This window comes from Centruroides sculpturatus, unplaced genomic scaffold (assembly GCF_000671375.1).
Source record: "Centruroides sculpturatus isolate CEXI.00-Female unplaced genomic scaffold, Cexi_2.0 scaffold247, whole genome shotgun sequence".
In the NCBI taxonomy this organism is placed as follows: domain Eukaryota; kingdom Metazoa; phylum Arthropoda; class Arachnida; order Scorpiones; family Buthidae; genus Centruroides; species Centruroides sculpturatus.
The window spans coordinates 714,145-733,849 of NW_019384615.1; the positions used below are offsets into that span (position 1 = coordinate 714,145).

General features: G+C 31.1%; 1 protein-coding gene across 3 annotated transcripts in view; it reads right to left on the reverse strand.

Moving 5' to 3' along the window:
- The window catches only part of LOC111625349 (abl interactor 2-like), a 41,554-nt gene extending 24,572 nt beyond the window's left edge, over positions 1-16,982 (reverse strand). For all 3 annotated transcript variants that reach the window (XM_023368488.1, XM_023368487.1, XM_023368486.1), the window contains exons 1-2: positions 16,905-16,982; positions 2,343-2,472 (exon numbers count right to left, since the gene is read on the reverse strand). In XM_023368488.1, coding sequence (XP_023224256.1) covers positions 2,343-2,459 — 117 coding nt within the window. In that variant the 5' untranslated portion in view covers positions 2,460-2,472; positions 16,905-16,982. The remainder of the gene's footprint in view (positions 1-2,342; positions 2,473-16,904) is intronic.
- Positions 16,983-19,705: the final 2,723 nt, after the last annotated feature.

Sequence of the window (19,705 nt, forward strand, 5' to 3'; positions counted from 1 at the left end):
AAATGACATATTAATAAGCAAGATAAAACTCAATCCTGCAAACTCTACCCTAATAATCAATGCCTCTCAATTATAAACTGGAATAGTCAAGGACTTAAATATAAAATACTTCAAATAGATGCCTTTATTTCTAAATATGATCCGGATATTATTGCAATCACTGAAACCTGAATATGTTCTGAAATAGTCTATAATTCTACCTTCTTTGAAAAATTTACAATAGAGTCAGTTTTGACAAAAAAACTAATAGAAATCTAATAATTTCATTCTGCTCCTTGTTCAAATCATTAAATCTGCTCTTGCTAATATTACGAATAATTTAATAACTTTAATGCTTACCTATATTTCACCTGATGACATAATAACTTTGAATGAAATAACTAAACAAATGGAGATCTGGCAAAATATGACTCCTTATTCCATAATTTTGGGCGATTTCAATGCAAGAATTGCAAATAATATGGACTCTAAATATAAAGGTAATAATTTTTTAATACAAATCAACCGCCTCTCGAGGAATGAGCATTTAAACAGACTTGGACAAAAATAAATTGAAATGGTAGCTCACCTCTAGACTTCAAAAATAACTTAAAAATATCAACAAAAAATAATGCTTATAGAATTTATAATTTTTTGTAAAATACACTGAAAAAATTTCTTTGTAATATTTAATTATTTGATTTACATTGTTGTTTTAAATTANCTTATAATAGTAAAACAGCTTTCTCATTAAAATTATCAAAGTTTTTGTTAAGATTCATAGATGATACTGTAATATGTGAAAAGTTTAATGTGATTTGCACAATTATAAGTAAATATACTTGTTTCCACTAAGATTTCTGCTGTTTGTTTTAAAAACTGATTTTTCAAGTTGAGTCAGTCTAGACATTCATAGCTCGAGGTAATGAATTAAAAAGTTGATTAACTCGTGACGATAATATTCGTTCGGCTCATTGCATCATTTGCTGAATCTCGTTTAGTGTTAAATATAATGTAAATAACATTCACGAGGCATGCCGATCGTGATAAATGTGAAAAAAGGTAGTGCAACTTCCCATTAATTTCGCTCTCCCCCAGTTACATGTCAGTTATGAAACAGGTTCCAAGCATAACCTCAGTCTACTTGTTATTTCAAGATGAAGTTATTTTACATTAACTCACTATCACAATGTTTAAAGGACTCCCTATGAAACCCAGTCAAGGTTGTTTATCTATAAAGTAAACAACATATGAAGTTAAAATTTGGAACATGTAGAGAGGACACATTAGAAAATTTTACAGAATTGTCTAATTCAAAGAATGGCAGTTGTGCATGGAAAATCAGCAGTTAATGGCTGCTTTATGTAAGTGTTCATGTTAAAAAAATAAGTGCATGTGATTGCAAATTAATAAAGTAAAATTATATTTAAAAACTCAAACAAAAAAGAATTATTGTAACTTAAAAAATATATACAAAGAACTATAATTAGTTACAGTATTAAAAATCATATTAAGAATTTTATGCTAAAGTTATTTAAAGGGCATACAGGACTGACTGGCTATTGAATAAAACTTATTTAATACTGCATATAAGAATTCAAGAATTCATTAGTCAGCCATTTATATTTTCATTTTACTTACATGCAGTATATACATTTACATAATATAATTATCAAAACTTATATAACTTAACAATTATCTAAATATTGATAATTATATAACGTCAATAAAGATCAATAAAAAGGAACTGTAAACATTCAATTAGTAAATATTTTACCACATAATTGATTCTTTGTTTCTTTACTTCTATTTATGTGTAGACATAATAAATAGCTGTATAATGTGCAAGTGATAAAATCTTTCATGCAAATGCAGTAGTTTCTTTTTTAATTACCTATTAGTTTATAATATATATATATATATATATATACCCTGCAGCTTGAACAACTACTTTTATTATGGGACAATCAGAAATCTAGAGCTGGTTTGTCTGCTAGACAACTAGAAGATACTCTTAATTTCTAACACTATACATTATATTTTTAATTTTATTTTTTAAACTGTAAATTAATTTATTATATTTACAGTTTAAAATTATATATTTCACATTGAAATGCATAATTTTAGTATTCTGTATTAGTTTTTTGTTACCTGAAGGTGACTTGTTTAATTAAATAAAAGCACTTTGACCTATTTAACATCTTTGCTAAAAAAAAAGTATTGTTTTGAAGTAATATCTAGTTTTAAACTGAAAAGAATGCTGCTGTCACCACTTGAACTTACTAATATCATAAGACATTCATATAATAAAGTCAACACCCATGTTATGAGAATTTAAATTTATAAACCTAATGATACTTTACCTGATAATAATTAGCTTCACAATATTCTGCTACTTTTTCTAAATTTGTATGACTGTCTTGCAAACTCTGAAGACCTTCCGGAATTTCGTTTTCCATTAAAGACACGAGATCAGCCATGGCGATTTTATCTCTAACAAAGTAAAAAATTTTAAAAATAATTTTTAATACAATATAAACTGCTTTATTATTATAAAGTAAAATATATATTTTATTTATAAATATATTTCTTACTGCTAAGAGATATTTATGTTATTTGACTACTGCCGACATTTTGACACAATTGATAACATTAAAACAAATTTGTCACAAGCACTGAAGGACAGTCCAAAACAAGCTTACCAGGACTGCTTTGCAAAATGGAAATACAGCTGTGATAATTGTGCGAATAAAAGAGGGGAGTACTTTGAAGGAGATAAGAGCCAATAATCTGTCCCTTGAAAAATAAAAATTAAAAAACTAAAGTTCAGTTATTTCTTGTACAGACCTCATAACTTCAATTTACAACTACTCATTTGGTAACTTTCTGCATTTATATCTAATATACACTTTCTATTACAGCTGTATGAAAAGCTGTATTTTTTTGACAATCTACTCTACATGTACTATAGGCTATAGTTAAAATTATATTTTCAGGAATGCAATTTGAATTTATGAAAGAAGACAGAACACAGTATAAGAAATAACATGATTTGTTTCAGTTAATCAAAAAAATCATTGGGTCATAAAAGCACAGACTCATTAGTTATTACTAACTTGTAACAAATAAACCAGATCAATTTGCAAAAGGCCAATTCATTCATTTAAAATGTAATTAATAATAATCTGTATCAGTGTTTCTCAACCTTTTTAAGCCCAAGGATCAGTAAAATGTCCAAAAAAATTTCTAAAGACCACTAAGTTATGTAGACCTAAAGTGATTTTTGCCAACATTTAAGATAGAGTTTACCATTTATAACATAAAAATTATTTTACTGTAGCATTGTCACAATGCTGGGCTGCAATTTTTAATCATATTTTTTCATTTATTTCATTTAAAATATATGCTTTTCATCTCAAATTAGTAGTGGCTTGCCTCTGTATATCGTACTTTTTCTTTACAATAGATTTGGTCACCTATTAACTGCTTTCAGGAGAAAAGTTTTGAAGTTGTAATAACATGACTTCTGATTTGCATTGGAAGTTCCTATATAGTTAATCAGGGCCTCCTGCCCCAAAGATTTCCATATCTTGTCTTAGATTTCATCTATCTAACTCTGTTCTCAACATTAAGGAAAGATAGACAGACGACCGTGGGAATTTATAAGTCTACAGTTTTTTCAAATTTTAGCCCAATAATAAATATTAAAGGATGTTTTGAATACATATTAATTAATTAATACATAATTAAATTAGAAGTAAACTTTTAAAATAATATCATCACTAAACAAAGTTTTAATCTTTATTAATATAAGTCTGCCTGTAGACTGCAGGTTGACAACTGTTGAGTTATATATATATATTTAATATCTAATCATATGATATATATATACGTATATATATATATATAATTTATGTATATATAAAAGTGAAAATATGTTTATATAAATGTTATGTAAAGGGTTTCTTTCTTTTCTTTCTTGTTTGGTTGATATGGAAACTTTAGCCTAGTTGGCTCTCTTCTCCAACTGGCACCACCTGGGGCCTTAGTCTCGAGTTTTTCGTGTTGTACTCAAACTGACGTCATTGAACTCACTCGTGTAACTATGGGTGCGTTTACTTGTGAGTTAGCAGTGCTAATTTTGATAACCGGATGTGACGTCATTAGCACATGTATTCGTGCTTGCTTGTCCAATTCGAAAGTGAACACATACGCTAACAAGAAATATGGCGGTTTCCAGCATATTTCTTGTTAGCGTATGTGTTCACTTTCGAATTGGACAAGCAAGCACGAATACACGTGCTAATGACGTCACATCCGGTTATCAAAATTAGCACTGCTAACTCACAAGTAAACGCACCCTATGACTCACATAATTGGTAGTCTCGAGTTAGACTCTTCGAGCGAACTCGAAAGGCGAGCGGAAATACGTCATACTCACTTGGTCGCGNAATCTCAATATGTAAAATAACTATCAGGAAACCGATTCTTAGATATACATATGACTCATTAACAACTAATTAAATATTGTAGAGATGTAATTTATCAAAAATGAAAGTAAACATAGAACAAATATGAATAAATAATTAATATTTATTTATTTAAAAAAATATTGAATCATTAACATTTTACATTACATGCATATTATTTTGACATTTAATGTGACATAATAATAATAATGAACTTAATAACATTATTTAATGTTAAAATCATCCATTTTAATAAATAAATTATTAAGAATAACTAAATATCAAACTCTGCATTTTTAAAAAACATAATAAAACATTATAAAATCCATCACTAAGAAATGTTTATTTAATAAAACACTAACATTTTCAGCCTCATAGAATACACCATCTTCAGGTGTAAATGAATTTGAATGTATTTTAAAACTGTAACGATGGAATGTTCAAACATTACACAATCAAATTTAAAACGAAAATAATAGATAAATTAACAAATAAATAACAAAATAAAATGTACTAAATACAGTAAGACCCCGCTTAACGCTGAGTCGATATAAGGCACTCTTCTCAAAGCCTAGAAAAAGCTCAAAATTTATGCCGATTTAAATTATCGCAGCATTTCGTTGATTTGTATATAATACAATCATTTGCAAACACAAAACCAATCAGAAAAACGTGGCAAAAAGGTGTACTTTCTTTAAATCTATGTATGTTTGGTGCAATTTTGGAAAAAATTTATCATCATGGATGCCATAGGAAATATCAACTTTGCTTGGCAAGAATTAACTGATAAATGCACAAATGAAGTGTGGAAGAAGTTATGGCTGAAGGTATCCAAGAATTCTCGACGAGAAGAGCCTATCGCTGTATCGTTAGGTTGACCAAACTCAACCTAATCGATACAGCAGAATTAGAAGATGTAGACAAGCAGGATATTGAGGAGTTACAGCAAGTTTCTGGTTAGACCCTTAAAAACGACGATCTTCGAGAACTAGCAAAACATGGAATTCGTGTGAAACTGGAAAATAGAGATTCTGAAAATGAAGAACCCCAAAAATTTCTCCACAGATTTCCTTAGTAAAAGTTCGGTAAGATAGCCGAAATCATTGAAGAAATTGTAGCGAATGATCCAGATTTTAAAAGGAGTGCAAAAGCAAAACGAGGCGTTTTGGAAGTGATCTTCTGCTACTGACACTTGCTTAAGGAAAGAAAAAAGTGACAAATGAAACTTCAAAAGAACAATAATTTAAGAAAAGTCAGAACCTTCATCACAAAAAATGAACTTTAGATTTCTGTGTGCATATGTTTGTGTTATTTAGCATATATTATTATACAAATTAATACAAAAATAACTTAAAATTAAAGTAAAATTTATTTTTAGTCGTGTGTTCCCCTATTCCTATTTACATTATGTTAAAATGACCTCGTTTAACACTGTTTCGCTTAGCACTTTGTTGTCTNTTTCTTTCTTTTCTTTCTTGTTTGGTTGATATGGAAACTTTAGCCTAGTTGGCTCTCTTCTCCAACTGGCACCACCTGGGGCCTTAGTCTCGAGTTTTTCGTGTTGTACTCAAACTGACGTCATTGAACTCACTCGTGTAACTATGGGTGCGTTTACTTGTGAGTTAGCAGTGCTAATTTTGATAACCGGATGTGACGTCATTAGCACATGTATTCGTGCTTGCTTGTCCAATTCGAAAGTGAACACATACGCTAACAAGAAATATGGCGGTTTCCAGCATATTTCTTGTTAGCGTATGTGTTCACTTTCGAATTGGACAAGCAAGCACGAATACACGTGCTAATGACGTCACATCCGGTTATCAAAATTAGCACTGCTAACTCACAAGTAAACGCACCCTATGACTCACATAATTGGTAGTCTCGAGTTAGACTCTTCGAGCGAACTTGAAAGGCGAGCGGAAATACGTCATACTCACTCGGTTGCGTGTGTCGTTAAGCATGATGGGATTATTTACAATGCATCTGGGTTTGCGACTATAATGAATTGACCAATTAACTTAACTCTAACAAGTTGTAAACAAATCAACGTGAATTAGTTTACACGTGCTACAGTTAAAAGTTGTCTTATAGCAATATAGTACGCAGAAACAAAATGAAAACGTTCAATGTTTTATTTTAAAAAATAAGCAAAGAACAAAAAAAAATATTAGTAACATACGTAGAAAATAAGAAAATGAACAGTGGAAAATTCGACAATAAATTTACAAGAAAAAGACAATTCCCTTTGTGGAGAGAATTAGTTAAAAAATTAATTGCATGTGTTGGAGCTAAAAAATCCATTATGTAATGTAAATGTATTTTAATTTAATCCTTTCTTCATATAGTTTTCTTCCTCGATCTATTTCTTAAACTGTTTTGTCTATTTATTATTTATTAATCAGAACTTAACACTTTTGATTAATAAATAATCTTAATATAGTGTCTATGCTTTTAATAATTTATACATATAATTTACTATCATTTTAATACTCTTTTTCAATTAATTAGATACTTTTTATTTTTGAAAAATTTGCTGTATAATTTTATCAATTATGAATTAAAATTTTTTTATTAGTATTGACTTGATGCGAAAAGAAATGTCATCTACTGTGGTCGAAAAATTCGTTGCCTTCTCAAACAACGTCTTTCAGCTCTTTCTAACTCTTCGATAGCGATAAGAATTGCGTATCCTTCAGCCATTTTCACTTTCGTGTAGCGATCTCACATGCTCGACTCAACATGAGTAGCAACTCGCATGGTGAGATGGGAAAGCATGTGAGTTAGAACTCGAGACTACCAATTTGACGTCAGTGTGTGAGATGGTACCACGTGACACCTTCAACACGTTGGGAGTTGTAACACGAAAAACTCGAGACTAAGGGCCCTGGTGTTTAAATGAAGCAGCCGGTGTAATTGATATAATGTTCCAATGCTGCAATGTGTTGACGTGGAGGTATCAGTTTGAAGCCAGAAGATCGGTGTGAGTGAACAAACGATTGCAAGGTTAAGAGTCAACGCTGTACCCAGGTCTTTGGTGAGCCTCGTTGTACTGCGGGCAGTTTAGCCAGTAGGGAAATGTTGTCTCTGGTGCCCTGCAGTGGGGGCAAGCTGGAGAATCTCTCAGGCGCCGGGTGTAGAAGAAGTGATTAAGCTGGACTATCTCTGTCCTTAAGCGGGCCAGAAGTGTTTTTGCGTGTCAGGATGAAGAGAGATGATAAATCCAATCGGCGAAGGGACGAACAAAGATGGTCTCCTCCCTAATTACGCAGGTCGGGAGCCAGGTAATGGGTTCTATACCAGTCAACATATCATCACCAAATTTGGCATGAATATTCTTTGACAGTCTAGAAACAATATTGTTGAATCCCCACCTTAACCATCTCTAAAGGCCACCCTCTCTTAACTAACTTATTATGTATATTTGTTACGTAAAGAAGGTTTTGTACAATTTGACATATTCCCACTAAATTTGGCATGAATATTCTTTAAAACCTTATAAAAAATACCATGGGGCCCAACCCACCCCCAAAAACTGCTAAAGCCCATGATGCCCTTTTTAACTTTAACCCAAGCAAATTTTGTGTTTTGCAGTTTCATCATTGTAAATATTCAGGTCAATAAATGTGCTTTTTAGTTTCTAACTCGTTTTCATCACCCTTTCCTAACCCAACCTCACCAATCTCCCATTCACTAAAAAGCCCAAGCAACACCAGGCACATACAGCTTGTTCATAATAAAGCTTGTTTCCTGATAAAAGCTAAACAGTTTTTAATTAGAATGAATCAGGCATTATGCAATTTATAGTAATGTATCTTAATTATGTAATTAAGGATTCTTGGCAACTAATTGGTCATTAATCACTTATAACTGTAATGACTGAAATAGTTTGGCAGTATAGATAGATTAGCAACTATTTTTTTAAATACTTTTTAATTATAAATTAAAACAAAGCTGACTTAGGACTAAATAAAACCACTGATATTACTAGCATAAAACAGCAAGTTTACTGGTAACTGGAGAGAATGGATAACTGGGCAGTGTAACTACATAGTAAGCAAGAGCCCCATGCAAATGTATTGCCCTGTTTACCCAATTTTCTTCCAAAACATTCTAAATTAAAAATCTAAAGAAGATAGTGGCATAACTACCTACCTCTAAACAAATTAATTAAATTAATTTATCAAACTATTTAATTAAAAAAAGCCATCTTATTCTACCTATTTCAATGTATATAATAAACACCTTAAAGCCCAATGCATTGATACCAAACCAAACAATTGGCATAATTAATCCAGCTATACAGCCCAATTAATGAGCTATATAACCCAAACGAGCTATAAAACCCACTTATCACTGAGATTAAAGCTAGTGAAAGTTTTAAGAACAGCAAATTTCTCTAATAATTTCATCCTGAACTGCTCAATATCACTTATAGTTAGTGCCAATATTTAGTTTAGTTAACTCAATTTGTATGAGTGAAAACGTGATTATTTTCTCATGTTCACAAAGAGAAGCACTATATGCAATCTAGTCACATCTCTTACAAACTATCTTTACAATTTATCTGTTTGAAGTTCAATAGTGAAATTTCATGTTTTAAAAATGAATTCTAATCTCCCTTGTTTTCCAGTGTTTTTAACATCCCCTTGTGTCTTCCTCTTCTCCCAAATGGGCTTTAGCATCCAGTTTGGAAATCATTGACTTAAGAGTAAAATGGAAAACAGCATCTTATATTTAATAATATACACATTATGTGATGAAAAATAAAATATTAAATCTTGTCATTGAGATCTGACATTATTCGTAGTCCCACAAAATAGTGTATTTACTGAATATATGATACATTTGGAGATGATGATAGTATTTATTTCCTAGCAATGCAGAAGCATTACTCATCCAATCTTACAATTTATCGTTCTTGAACTGTAATTATTAATAAATAAAGAGGAAGCGTGTTCATCCGTCGTGGCTGTTGGCGTGTTTTTCTTTGTACCTGGCCACTCATACTAGAATAAGAGTTAAGTGTTTTTTTGATTATTTGCTACTACAAGTAGCCTAATTTTGTTATTAATTAATACTATTTATATCGGTAATAACATGAATAATTACGCAATGTTCTCCAGTCAAGAGGGGTAGACCTCCATTGAATCATACTAAATCGATTACTAAGAAAAATCAGCCATCTTTTTCAAATTCAGGTCGTTAATAGACTTTAACTTCACTTCCGAAAAAGTCTTCATGAAGAATCCATTAGTGATAAGAATTAGAATCCAAATTCATCACAGATTTATGAAAATGACAAATCAGGTGAGCCAACTATTTCTGATCAAACCTCGATTAATGTAACGGATAAATTCCTAGACACTTATACTTCAGTGCTTTGGAATAAAATATCGGAATTAATCAACACTACTAACGATAAACTTTTTAATCAAACAGTTGTGATTAAACAAGAACTAGATATTATCCACGAAAATATTTGAGAAACAAAGAAAAATCAGAAAAAATGAAAGAGGAGATTGATGGTTTGAAGCATCAAGTAGAGAAATTACAAACCGACAAATATTTCATCCAATTTAAAATGGACATGTTAACAAACGAACATCACTATAACAACATAATAATGTACTGTACAACTACCCAAACTATAAAACCACTTCAAGAGCAGAAATATTAAAATTTATTACTAATGTATTAAATATATATAATATAACTCAAGACAATATACTAGAGATAGTTCGGCTATCAAAAATGCCAAATTTAACAACAAGAATAACATTTAATAATAATCAAACTAGAGATCTTATTTTTCTACCTTCATACGAAAAAAACAACAAAGTCTACTAGAGGAATGACAAAACATACAGATTTCTCTGGAAGTTTTGGCAATAAACCAATAGGTCCAGGCCGCCCAAGGGAAGGCCTTTGTATACAAGGTCTGTTCAAAAAGTATCGGACCTTATTTTTTTCCGCGTAAACCAATGATGCGAGAGAGGCCTCCTTCGGTGGAGTTGTGGAGGGGACAGTCATGCACAGCCCTGAATTTTTTCCCGCCTGCAGAAAGCGTCAGTCGTTGGCAATCGGCGTATGAGTGAGGTCATGTAGTGCGCTCTCGTCGGATTTCACTAAGCTGGAAAATGACTGAACAACGTGAGCAGCGATATTACATCAAATTTTGCCAAAAACCTTGGCGATACCCNAAAAATTAAATCTTGCCATTGAGGTCCACTGGTTTTTGGCAGCCCTACAAAGTAGTGTATTCATTGAACATACAATATATTCAATGAAGCTGGAAGACAACCAACAAAATCACTTAGTTTCATAAGCATTAATGTATTTTGGTTGCAATTTATTATTACTGAATTGTGATTGTTAGTTTATTTGCTCAAAATCATTTATTAAAGTTATATTTGTTTCAGAAAAGAATAAATAAAGATGTTTATAAATGCTCTTTTCACTTTATTCATCTATTTTTTTCTTCCCTTCTTTCGCTACATCTTTCCCAACTGAAATTTATTTAGCTGAATAGTTTGGCTTTGAGTAATTATTTGGTCCAAATATCAAATTTTTACTTTGTTGCTGAATATACTCAAATACCAAGTAATGCTAAATATTTGGTCCAATAAATAACTCCTACAAGCACACCGAATTGTATAAACAAAATTACGACTTTCTTAAGCCTGTAACTAATGCGAAATCGTAAAATATTAACGCACAAACGTTTTCAGAACACCTTCCGTGTTCTTTCTCAAATTTTCAAACTGTTTGGAGTTTGAAAACCCGAGGAAGAACACGGAAGGTGTTCCGAAAACGTTTCTGTGTTAATATTTTATGATTTCGCATCACTTACAGGCTTAAGAAAGTCGTAATTTTGTTTTATTTGGTCCAACACTAATGCATACAAAAACTTCTAAGCTGGTATTAAGATTTTTAATTTCTTACTTACAGCAAATTAATTATTCAGATGGATGTTTATAAATAAAAAGCAAAATAAAACTACGTTCCTTAATGATCCTGCAACAGTACAAATGCTTTTCCTTCCTTTTTATTATTAATAATTTTCTTTTATCTACATCAATCACTGTCCACATTTTAGCTGTTATCAATATATTATTATCTAAATTAAACTCTTAATAATAATTCGAAGATAATTTAAATTTATTTCAAATGCAATCTCAATATGTAAAATAACTATCAGGAAACCGATTCTTAGATATTCATATGACTCATTAACAACTAATTAAATATTGTAGAGATGTAATTTATCAAAAATGAAAGTAAACATAGAACAAATATGAATAAATAATTAATATTTATTTATTTAAAAAAATATTGAATCATTAACATTTTACATTACATGCATTTTATTTTGACATTTAATGGGACATAATAATAAAAATGAACTTAATAACATTATTTAATGTTAAAATCATCCATTTTAATAAATAAATTATTAAGAATAACTAAATATCAAACGCGGCATTTTTAAAAAACATAATAAAACATTATAAACACCTTCCATCATTAAGAAATGTTTATTTAATAAAATACTAACATTTTCAGCCTCATAGAATAGGCCATCTTCAGGTGTAAATGAATTTCAATGTATTTTAAAACTGTAACGATGGAATGTTCAAACATTATACATTCAAATTTAAAACGAAAATAATAGATAAAATTAACAAATATATAACAAAATAAAATGTACTAAATACAGTAAGATCCTGCTTAATGCTGATTCGATATAAGACAGTCTTCTCAAAGCCTAAAAAAAGCTCAAAATTTATGCCGATTTAAATTATCGCAGCATTTTGTTGATTTGTATATAATACAATTATTTGCGAACACAAAACCAATCAGAAAAACATGGCAAAAAGGTGTACTTTCTTTAAATCTATGTATGTTTGGTGAAATTTTGGAAAAAATTTATCATCATGGATGCCATAGGAAATATCGACTTTGCTTGGCAAGAATTAACTGATAAATGCACAAATGAAGGGTGGAAGAAGTTATGGCTGAAGGTATCCAAGAATTCTCGACGAGATGAGCCTATCGCTGTATCGTTAGGTTGACCAAACTCAACCTAATCGATACAGCAGGATTAGAAGATGTAGACAAGCAGGATATTGAGGAGTTACAGCAAGTTTCTGGTTAGACCCTTAAAAACGACGATCTTCGAGAACTAGCAAAACATGGAATTCGTGTGAAACTGGAAAATAGAGATTCTGAAAATGAAGAACCCCAAAAATTTCTCCACAGATTTCCTTAGTAAAAGTTCGGTAAGATAGCCGAAATCATTGAAGAAATTGTAGCGAATGATCCAGATTTTAAAAGGAGTGCAAAAGCAAAACGAGGCGTTTTGGAAGTGATCTTCTGCTACTGACACTTGCTTAAGGAAAGAAAAAAGTGACAAATGAAACTTCAAAAGAACAATAATTTAAGAAAAGTCAGAACCTTCATCACAAAAAATGAACTTTAGATTTCTGTGTGCATATGTTTGTGTTATTTAGCATATATTATTATACAAATTAATACAAAAATAACTTAAAATTAAAGTAAAATTTATTTTTAGTCGTGTGTTCCCCTATTCCTATTTACATTATGTTAAAATGACCTCGTTTAACACTGTTTCGCTTAGCACTTTGTTGTCTAGGAATGCATCCACCACATTAAGCAAGGTACACTGAAACAACAATAATATAAATAATATAATAAAATAAATAAAACAAAACAAAATAAAATAAATACATAAAAAATGCAGGGCAGGTACGAACTAAGAATTCTCATATTTTAATTTTTCTTTTATGTAGAATCTCCAGGCAGAAGTTAATCCATCCACTTTTATATATTTCAACTTTTGAAAAATTGTAATATATAAAAGTATTAAAGGATAGTTGTATTAATGCCAGAGATGTAGATGGATTAGCTATTGCCTAGAAATTCTACATAAAAGAAAAATTAAAATATAAGAATTTAGTCCGTATCTGCCCTTATATTTTGATGCATTTTTTATGTATTTATTTTATTATATTATTTATATCATTGTTGTTGTTTCAGTGTATTTAGTACATTTTATTCTGTTATTTATTTGTTAATTTATCTATTATTTTTGTTTTAAATTTGAATTTCTCAGTGATGGAAGGTGTTTAACGTTTCATTAAGTTAAATAATCAGAATTCAAACAGTTTCCACATGTTTAAAAGTATTATCATTACAAAGTTATTTTGGAAACAAGTATGATGTATTAAAATGTACAAGACTCTTGCATGTTAAATAAAATTAACCGAAAACAATCATTTAAAATTTCTATTTAGAAAAGACTAAGAATTAAGGTAAAATAAATAAAATTAATGGAGCCTTGAGTTTAGGTACCCATTTACTGTAAAAAGAGTTTGTTATCCAGTTGGAAGTGATAAAATCAGGTTATCCTGACTAACTTTAATTACATGTATAGTAAAGTTATTAGATCTTTGTTCCCTCAAAATACTCTATACCTACAACAGATTATCCTAGAATTTTTGTACATGTTCCATCCCTTATATATTATAAGTTACTTTAAAACTCATTGCATTCTTTAGGAAAAATGGATATTTGCTACTAATTTTAGCAAATATTCTTATTCTTAAATAGGAGAAGGTTTGCACATCCTCCACTTTAAGAAGATTACTATTTACAGATAGGACAACTTGTAAACTGTAAGAACATTCTGGAGTTTATACTTTTCCAATCTCCCATCCTACCCAAAGTTCTATTTGTCATTACATCAGAGTATCTTCGAGGCACAAAAAAGTGGCTATGTGAACATAAGAGTCTGTCAACAAAGGATTTGTCGACAAAAAATTACCAAATAGATATTAGAAGAGTATCCCCCACATTGAAACAATGTCACTCTACTTAAGAGCATATCTGATCCTAAACAGATTTTTGTGTGGGAAACCTTATTCATAAGACAGTTAAAGCCTATAAATAAGCCTACATTACATCTACCAGATTTCTCATTATTCTTAAATAAAATAAATGGAGCAAAACGTGTATGTAGTTTTATCTATTTTACCTTAATTCTTAGTGCTTTTTAAATGGAAATTCCAATCAACTGTTTTCAATTAATTCAATTAGACATTGCATTCTTTAATACATCATTCTTGTTTCAACGCTAACATTTTAAAAAATGTTGAATATGTTCAAATCTCAGTTATTTATTTATTAGAGTGGATGATTTTAATAATAAATAATGGATTAATTTACCTTCATAATACAAGTAATTCTAGAAACACCTGAAACTATTTTCAAGGACACTAAACTACTTTTCTAAATAAACACAACCACCTTGTTTTCTACGATGAGATTAAAGCACTAACTTTAATGTTTCCACATGTTAATTTCAACTTTTATACTTATAAATATGAATAATATATTTAAAAAACAAAGTATTCAATGAAATATAATCAATTTATTCAACTGTTCAACAAAACACTTCTAAATTTCAGAATTGATTAAGTTAAAATAAAAATTCGATTGCAAAAATCATGTCATTTTCCTGTAACTAAGCATTCTTTTATGTTTCAAAATATATATAATAAACAAACAATTAGTCCAACTAGTAATATTTACTTTGTTAGGCTATTAATAAACAATAATAATTTAAAACCTTATTAGGTGCTGTAGGTCAGGCAATCAAATGGCAATTCAGACAATCCAATGTAGTATTAGACATCCACAAGTAATTCGAAATGACAAAATAGATATCATTTGATATTTTTCACAGATATATAAGTCAATTTATTTTTTTAAAATGCATTTCTTGCCATCTGGCACATTTCATTGAATTGGCCCTACAAACCAACCCAAATCTGGAAATAGAATCCATATTGACCATTAGTCTGAGGGGAGCCGGGGATTTTTCCCCAGCCTAGAAAAAGTTTAGTGCCCCGCAGTCGTTCCTATTTCCGTAAGTTAATGTTATATTTACTAACAAAAAAATAAAATCTCAAAGATTGTTTTTATTAATAAACATTCTAAATAAAAGCACTTCTTCATAATAAATACATTAAAAAGTGACAAAAAGAGTCCACTCTATCCACTCTCGGGCCCCGTACCAGCCGTTCACTCCCGCGTTCGTACTAATTTGCAGATTGCATAAATAAGTTACGTCTACACGTGTGGAAAGACAATCCGACATATTTTATTATACTTCACTGAAATATATAAATAATTTTATCATTCTTCTATAGTATATTCTTTTTATAATTGCAAGTCGAAAATACTTTTTAAAACATTTACACATTATTTGCAGGCGACGTCACCAGAACAATGACCGTCGCCTGGACACAACAAAGAAACAAACCCCTTTAAAATACCTACAAACACAAAAAAATTAATAAAAACACATACACCAATAAAACAAGAATAATAATAAATATATCACAAATTAATTGAAACAGTAGGTAAAGAATTAAGGGGTATAAAGTGTCATTTTTCAGAATTATATATATTTATGATATTCTAGGTGCAATTTGTCCTTGACTGATCTACGATAACGACAAGAAAAAGATTTAACAAAGTCATTAAGATGGCAACAGAAACGTAAAGGAATAGAGACCGTCTAGCATTTACGCAATCCTTACATTAGCATAACACGAAGTCAGCACATTAAGTTAAGGAAGACGTAAACGGACACGGCTGACATCCGGCGCATCACAAGTTCGACTCGTTACCAACGACCGGAGAGTCAAACTAAAGTCATCGAACAATGTACAGAATAAATTACATTTCTACAATTTAACAGGCAAACTTGTATAATTTTTATTCTTTGTAAATTCATCATCATCATCCCTCAATTTGCTTTAATTAATAAATATGCAAACAGAAATATATAGACACCCAATTCCAGATATCTCCTTATTGATTTTTCGCAATATATAAATCTAAGCCTAGGCGTAATTAAGAATAAATTTCTCATTCTTAAAACGAAATCGAAGGAAGGAAATAATGCAAAATGGCCACACCCTGATACCAACCAATTCTTCTATTTAGTAAGAACAAATCATCGAAACATCTTACGGATAAACTCGGAAATACCTTATATCAGTCGACCCCCCTATAACATTGTTGATTATTCCGTGTTATATGAATTTCATGTTGTACGAGTCACTTAGATTTTACAAATACGTGAGCCGTTCACAGCCGACACATGTATTTGTAAAATCTAAGTGACTCGTACAACATGGAATTCATATAAAACCCTAATCAACAGCGTTATAGGAGGTCGACTGTACACAAACGTTGTGTTTCTCCCGTTTATAAACGACGTGTAGAAACTAAATTAAAACACGCCATTTCGTACGAGACGAAAGTACTTTCACTAACCCACACGTTTATTTATTGTTGTTCCGATTTCGTGACTTATGTTTCATTTTATGAAAATTCTCATTTTTTTTTCGGACAATTTATACTCACATTTTGGTTATTTGGCACTTAGCACTCCATCTTCCTTCGACTTACAGTTATCTTCCACCCGTCCAAGATGGCGGAAGAAAAACAGTGTTGCCAGATTGTTTTTTGTTACATTTTAATTGCGTAATTTATTTCTCGTTTTTCTTTCTATTTTATAAGTAATAATATTTAAACTTTATTCCCATGAAGGATATTTTAGCTAAAAAAATTTTATTTTCAGTTATAATTCAAAATCGGGAATATTTCCCTTTGTTTCGTAATCGGACTCGTGAATTGTCTCCGATCCGAAAATTATTTATTACAGTAGAGCCTCGATTATCCGACCCCCGATTAACCGTCACCTCGGTTAATCGACCGTCATAGACGGCTAATTTCAAATGTCCGCTAGTAATGTGGCGCTACAATACTTGGCTATGTCTTGGCTACTTTTATATTATTTTTACGTATTTTAGCTGGCAACACTGGATCGACCATGAAAAGGAGCCAGTATTTCAACGAAGCTTAATTTTCTAATTTTTAACGATACAATAGCGACGATTATTATTTTAAAAAATTTTTGTTACGCTTAACATCGATGAAAATTCAACGCTAAATAGGTTAATATCGATATACTAATATACTAATTACATTGGATATAATAATATACTACACTAATAATGGATTTTTTCATACTTTTCGGTTATCCGACCAACCCCAGTCCCCAATTGAGTCGAATAATCGAGGCTCTACAGTAGTTTTTCTTTATTTTGTATCAAGTCGGGAAATTTTGTCAATAGGAGGTATCCGTAGCTACAATAAACAAGTGAATTCATTTGCTAATGGAGTCATCCGATCCTGTAAAGTCTTCGAATCAACTACGCGCTCATTACTCTCTTAAAAGCCCTCTATTAAAACTTTCCTTACTCTTCTTGCCAGCTTAATCAACGAGCTGAATGGGTGTGATCGTTAATAGCAGTCGCTTTGCGTGTCCTCAGAGTATCGTGTCCGGTACTTCGGGAGTACGCTGTTGTTTGTAGGCATTAAAGAATGATAGTGAAAGAAAGATGGCAGCGCCTGTACTATCGATAGCATCGTGATAGAAGGATCTATGATTTTAAACTGTGCGTTTTACAGACAAAAGAAGGGTCTCAATTGTAAAATTTAACCATAAAATGGATTATCTCGCCGACAGAGCATTCAAAGAAGCCACGAAAAAAACTTAGAATACCGGCTACTATTCGGAAAAAATTCGAGAGATGCATTCTTTTATTTCTCCGCGTAACTCCGCGCGATTGGCATCGGTTTAAAAATTCCTGCGAAATGCGTTCCTAAATTCCGGTAGGAGTGCTCGCCCTCGAACGGCAATAACGGCCGCTTGTAGCAGTAGTTTACGGTGAAAAGCAACATGGCGTCATCCATGGCTGAAATTGTTTCGTTTAAGGGTCCGTAGTGTAGTTTTATTAATGAAAATTTAGAAGTTGTGAAACCGCAAGTTAGTGCACGCGGTGTTGTAAGTGACTAATGTACTTGAATTTTTTCCGAATGGTAACCGCATTACGCTTTTTTTTTCTCGTGGCTACTTTGAATACTCTATAGGCAAGATATTATGGTTAAATATTAAAATTGAGACCCTTCTTTTGTATTTAAAAACGAATATTTTAAAATCATAGATCCTTCTATTACGATACTATCGATAATACGGGCGCCGCCATTTTTCTTTCTTTCACATGGTTCCTAAATGCCTACAAACAGCAGCGCACTCCCGTAGTAGAGCGACCGCTATTAACGAACGCACACGAGAAGACACTTACATCATCGCGTGCACTAACTTGAGCTTTTACAAGTTAAAGTTGTCATTCATAAACACATAATGGACCCGAAACGAAACTGTCCGAGTCATGGAGGACGCCATGTTGCTTTCCACAGTAAACTACTACAGTATTACAAGAAAAACTTTATCTTTGGAATGTAAAGTTAAAATCAATTCAATGTTACACTCATCATCATCAATATTCTGAGTCAAAAAAAGGTACTGTATAAGAATTTCCTTCATGTAGAAGAAGTTTTTAATATATCGGAGTCCTTGATAAAAATGTAAATTACAAACACCTGTTTTCAATTAATAATCTGCTTTGGAACCTGTTACGTCAACTATTATCGAATTCTAAAATCTCAGACACTTTAACAATAAATAATATTTTCATTTGTGGAACTATTTCCTCAATTATTACGTTTTTGTACTTATTTATTCATTTTTACTAAAATATTATTGTTTACTCTTTCGGTATTCATATAGAACAGTGGAAAAGAATGAACATGGATCAGAAAATGACCTCGTCAAGGTTTTTATATTTATAAACTCGGTAGTTTTTAATGCATCGAGAAATAAAAAAAGAAAGTTCGGTGTTATTTTACATAAATTAATGTGTGTTGGGCGGGGGACGTTATTGTTCATCTAATTTTGAATTTTATAACTTTTGTTTTTTGATCGAAAAGATCTGAAATTTTGCGTGGTAAAGCGGTCGTCGCCCGTTTCACCACGGATATAAAACCCACCGAATACGATTTTTTGGCAATAAGTAATTATTAGGGTTTCTCATTTCCCGGGAAATTTGCCTCCAGCGGGATTACGGGAAAAATAATTTCTTTTCCCGGGATCCCGGGAAATTCCGGGATGAGATAGTAAAATAGAATTTTATATGAATAAAAAAGATCATACAGGAATATCATAAATTTGAATAATTTAATTTATTTTCTAGTAAGTAACTAAAAGTGTAGGGCCAATCTCACCCATACGGACACGTTAGGCTCAATTAATTTATGTT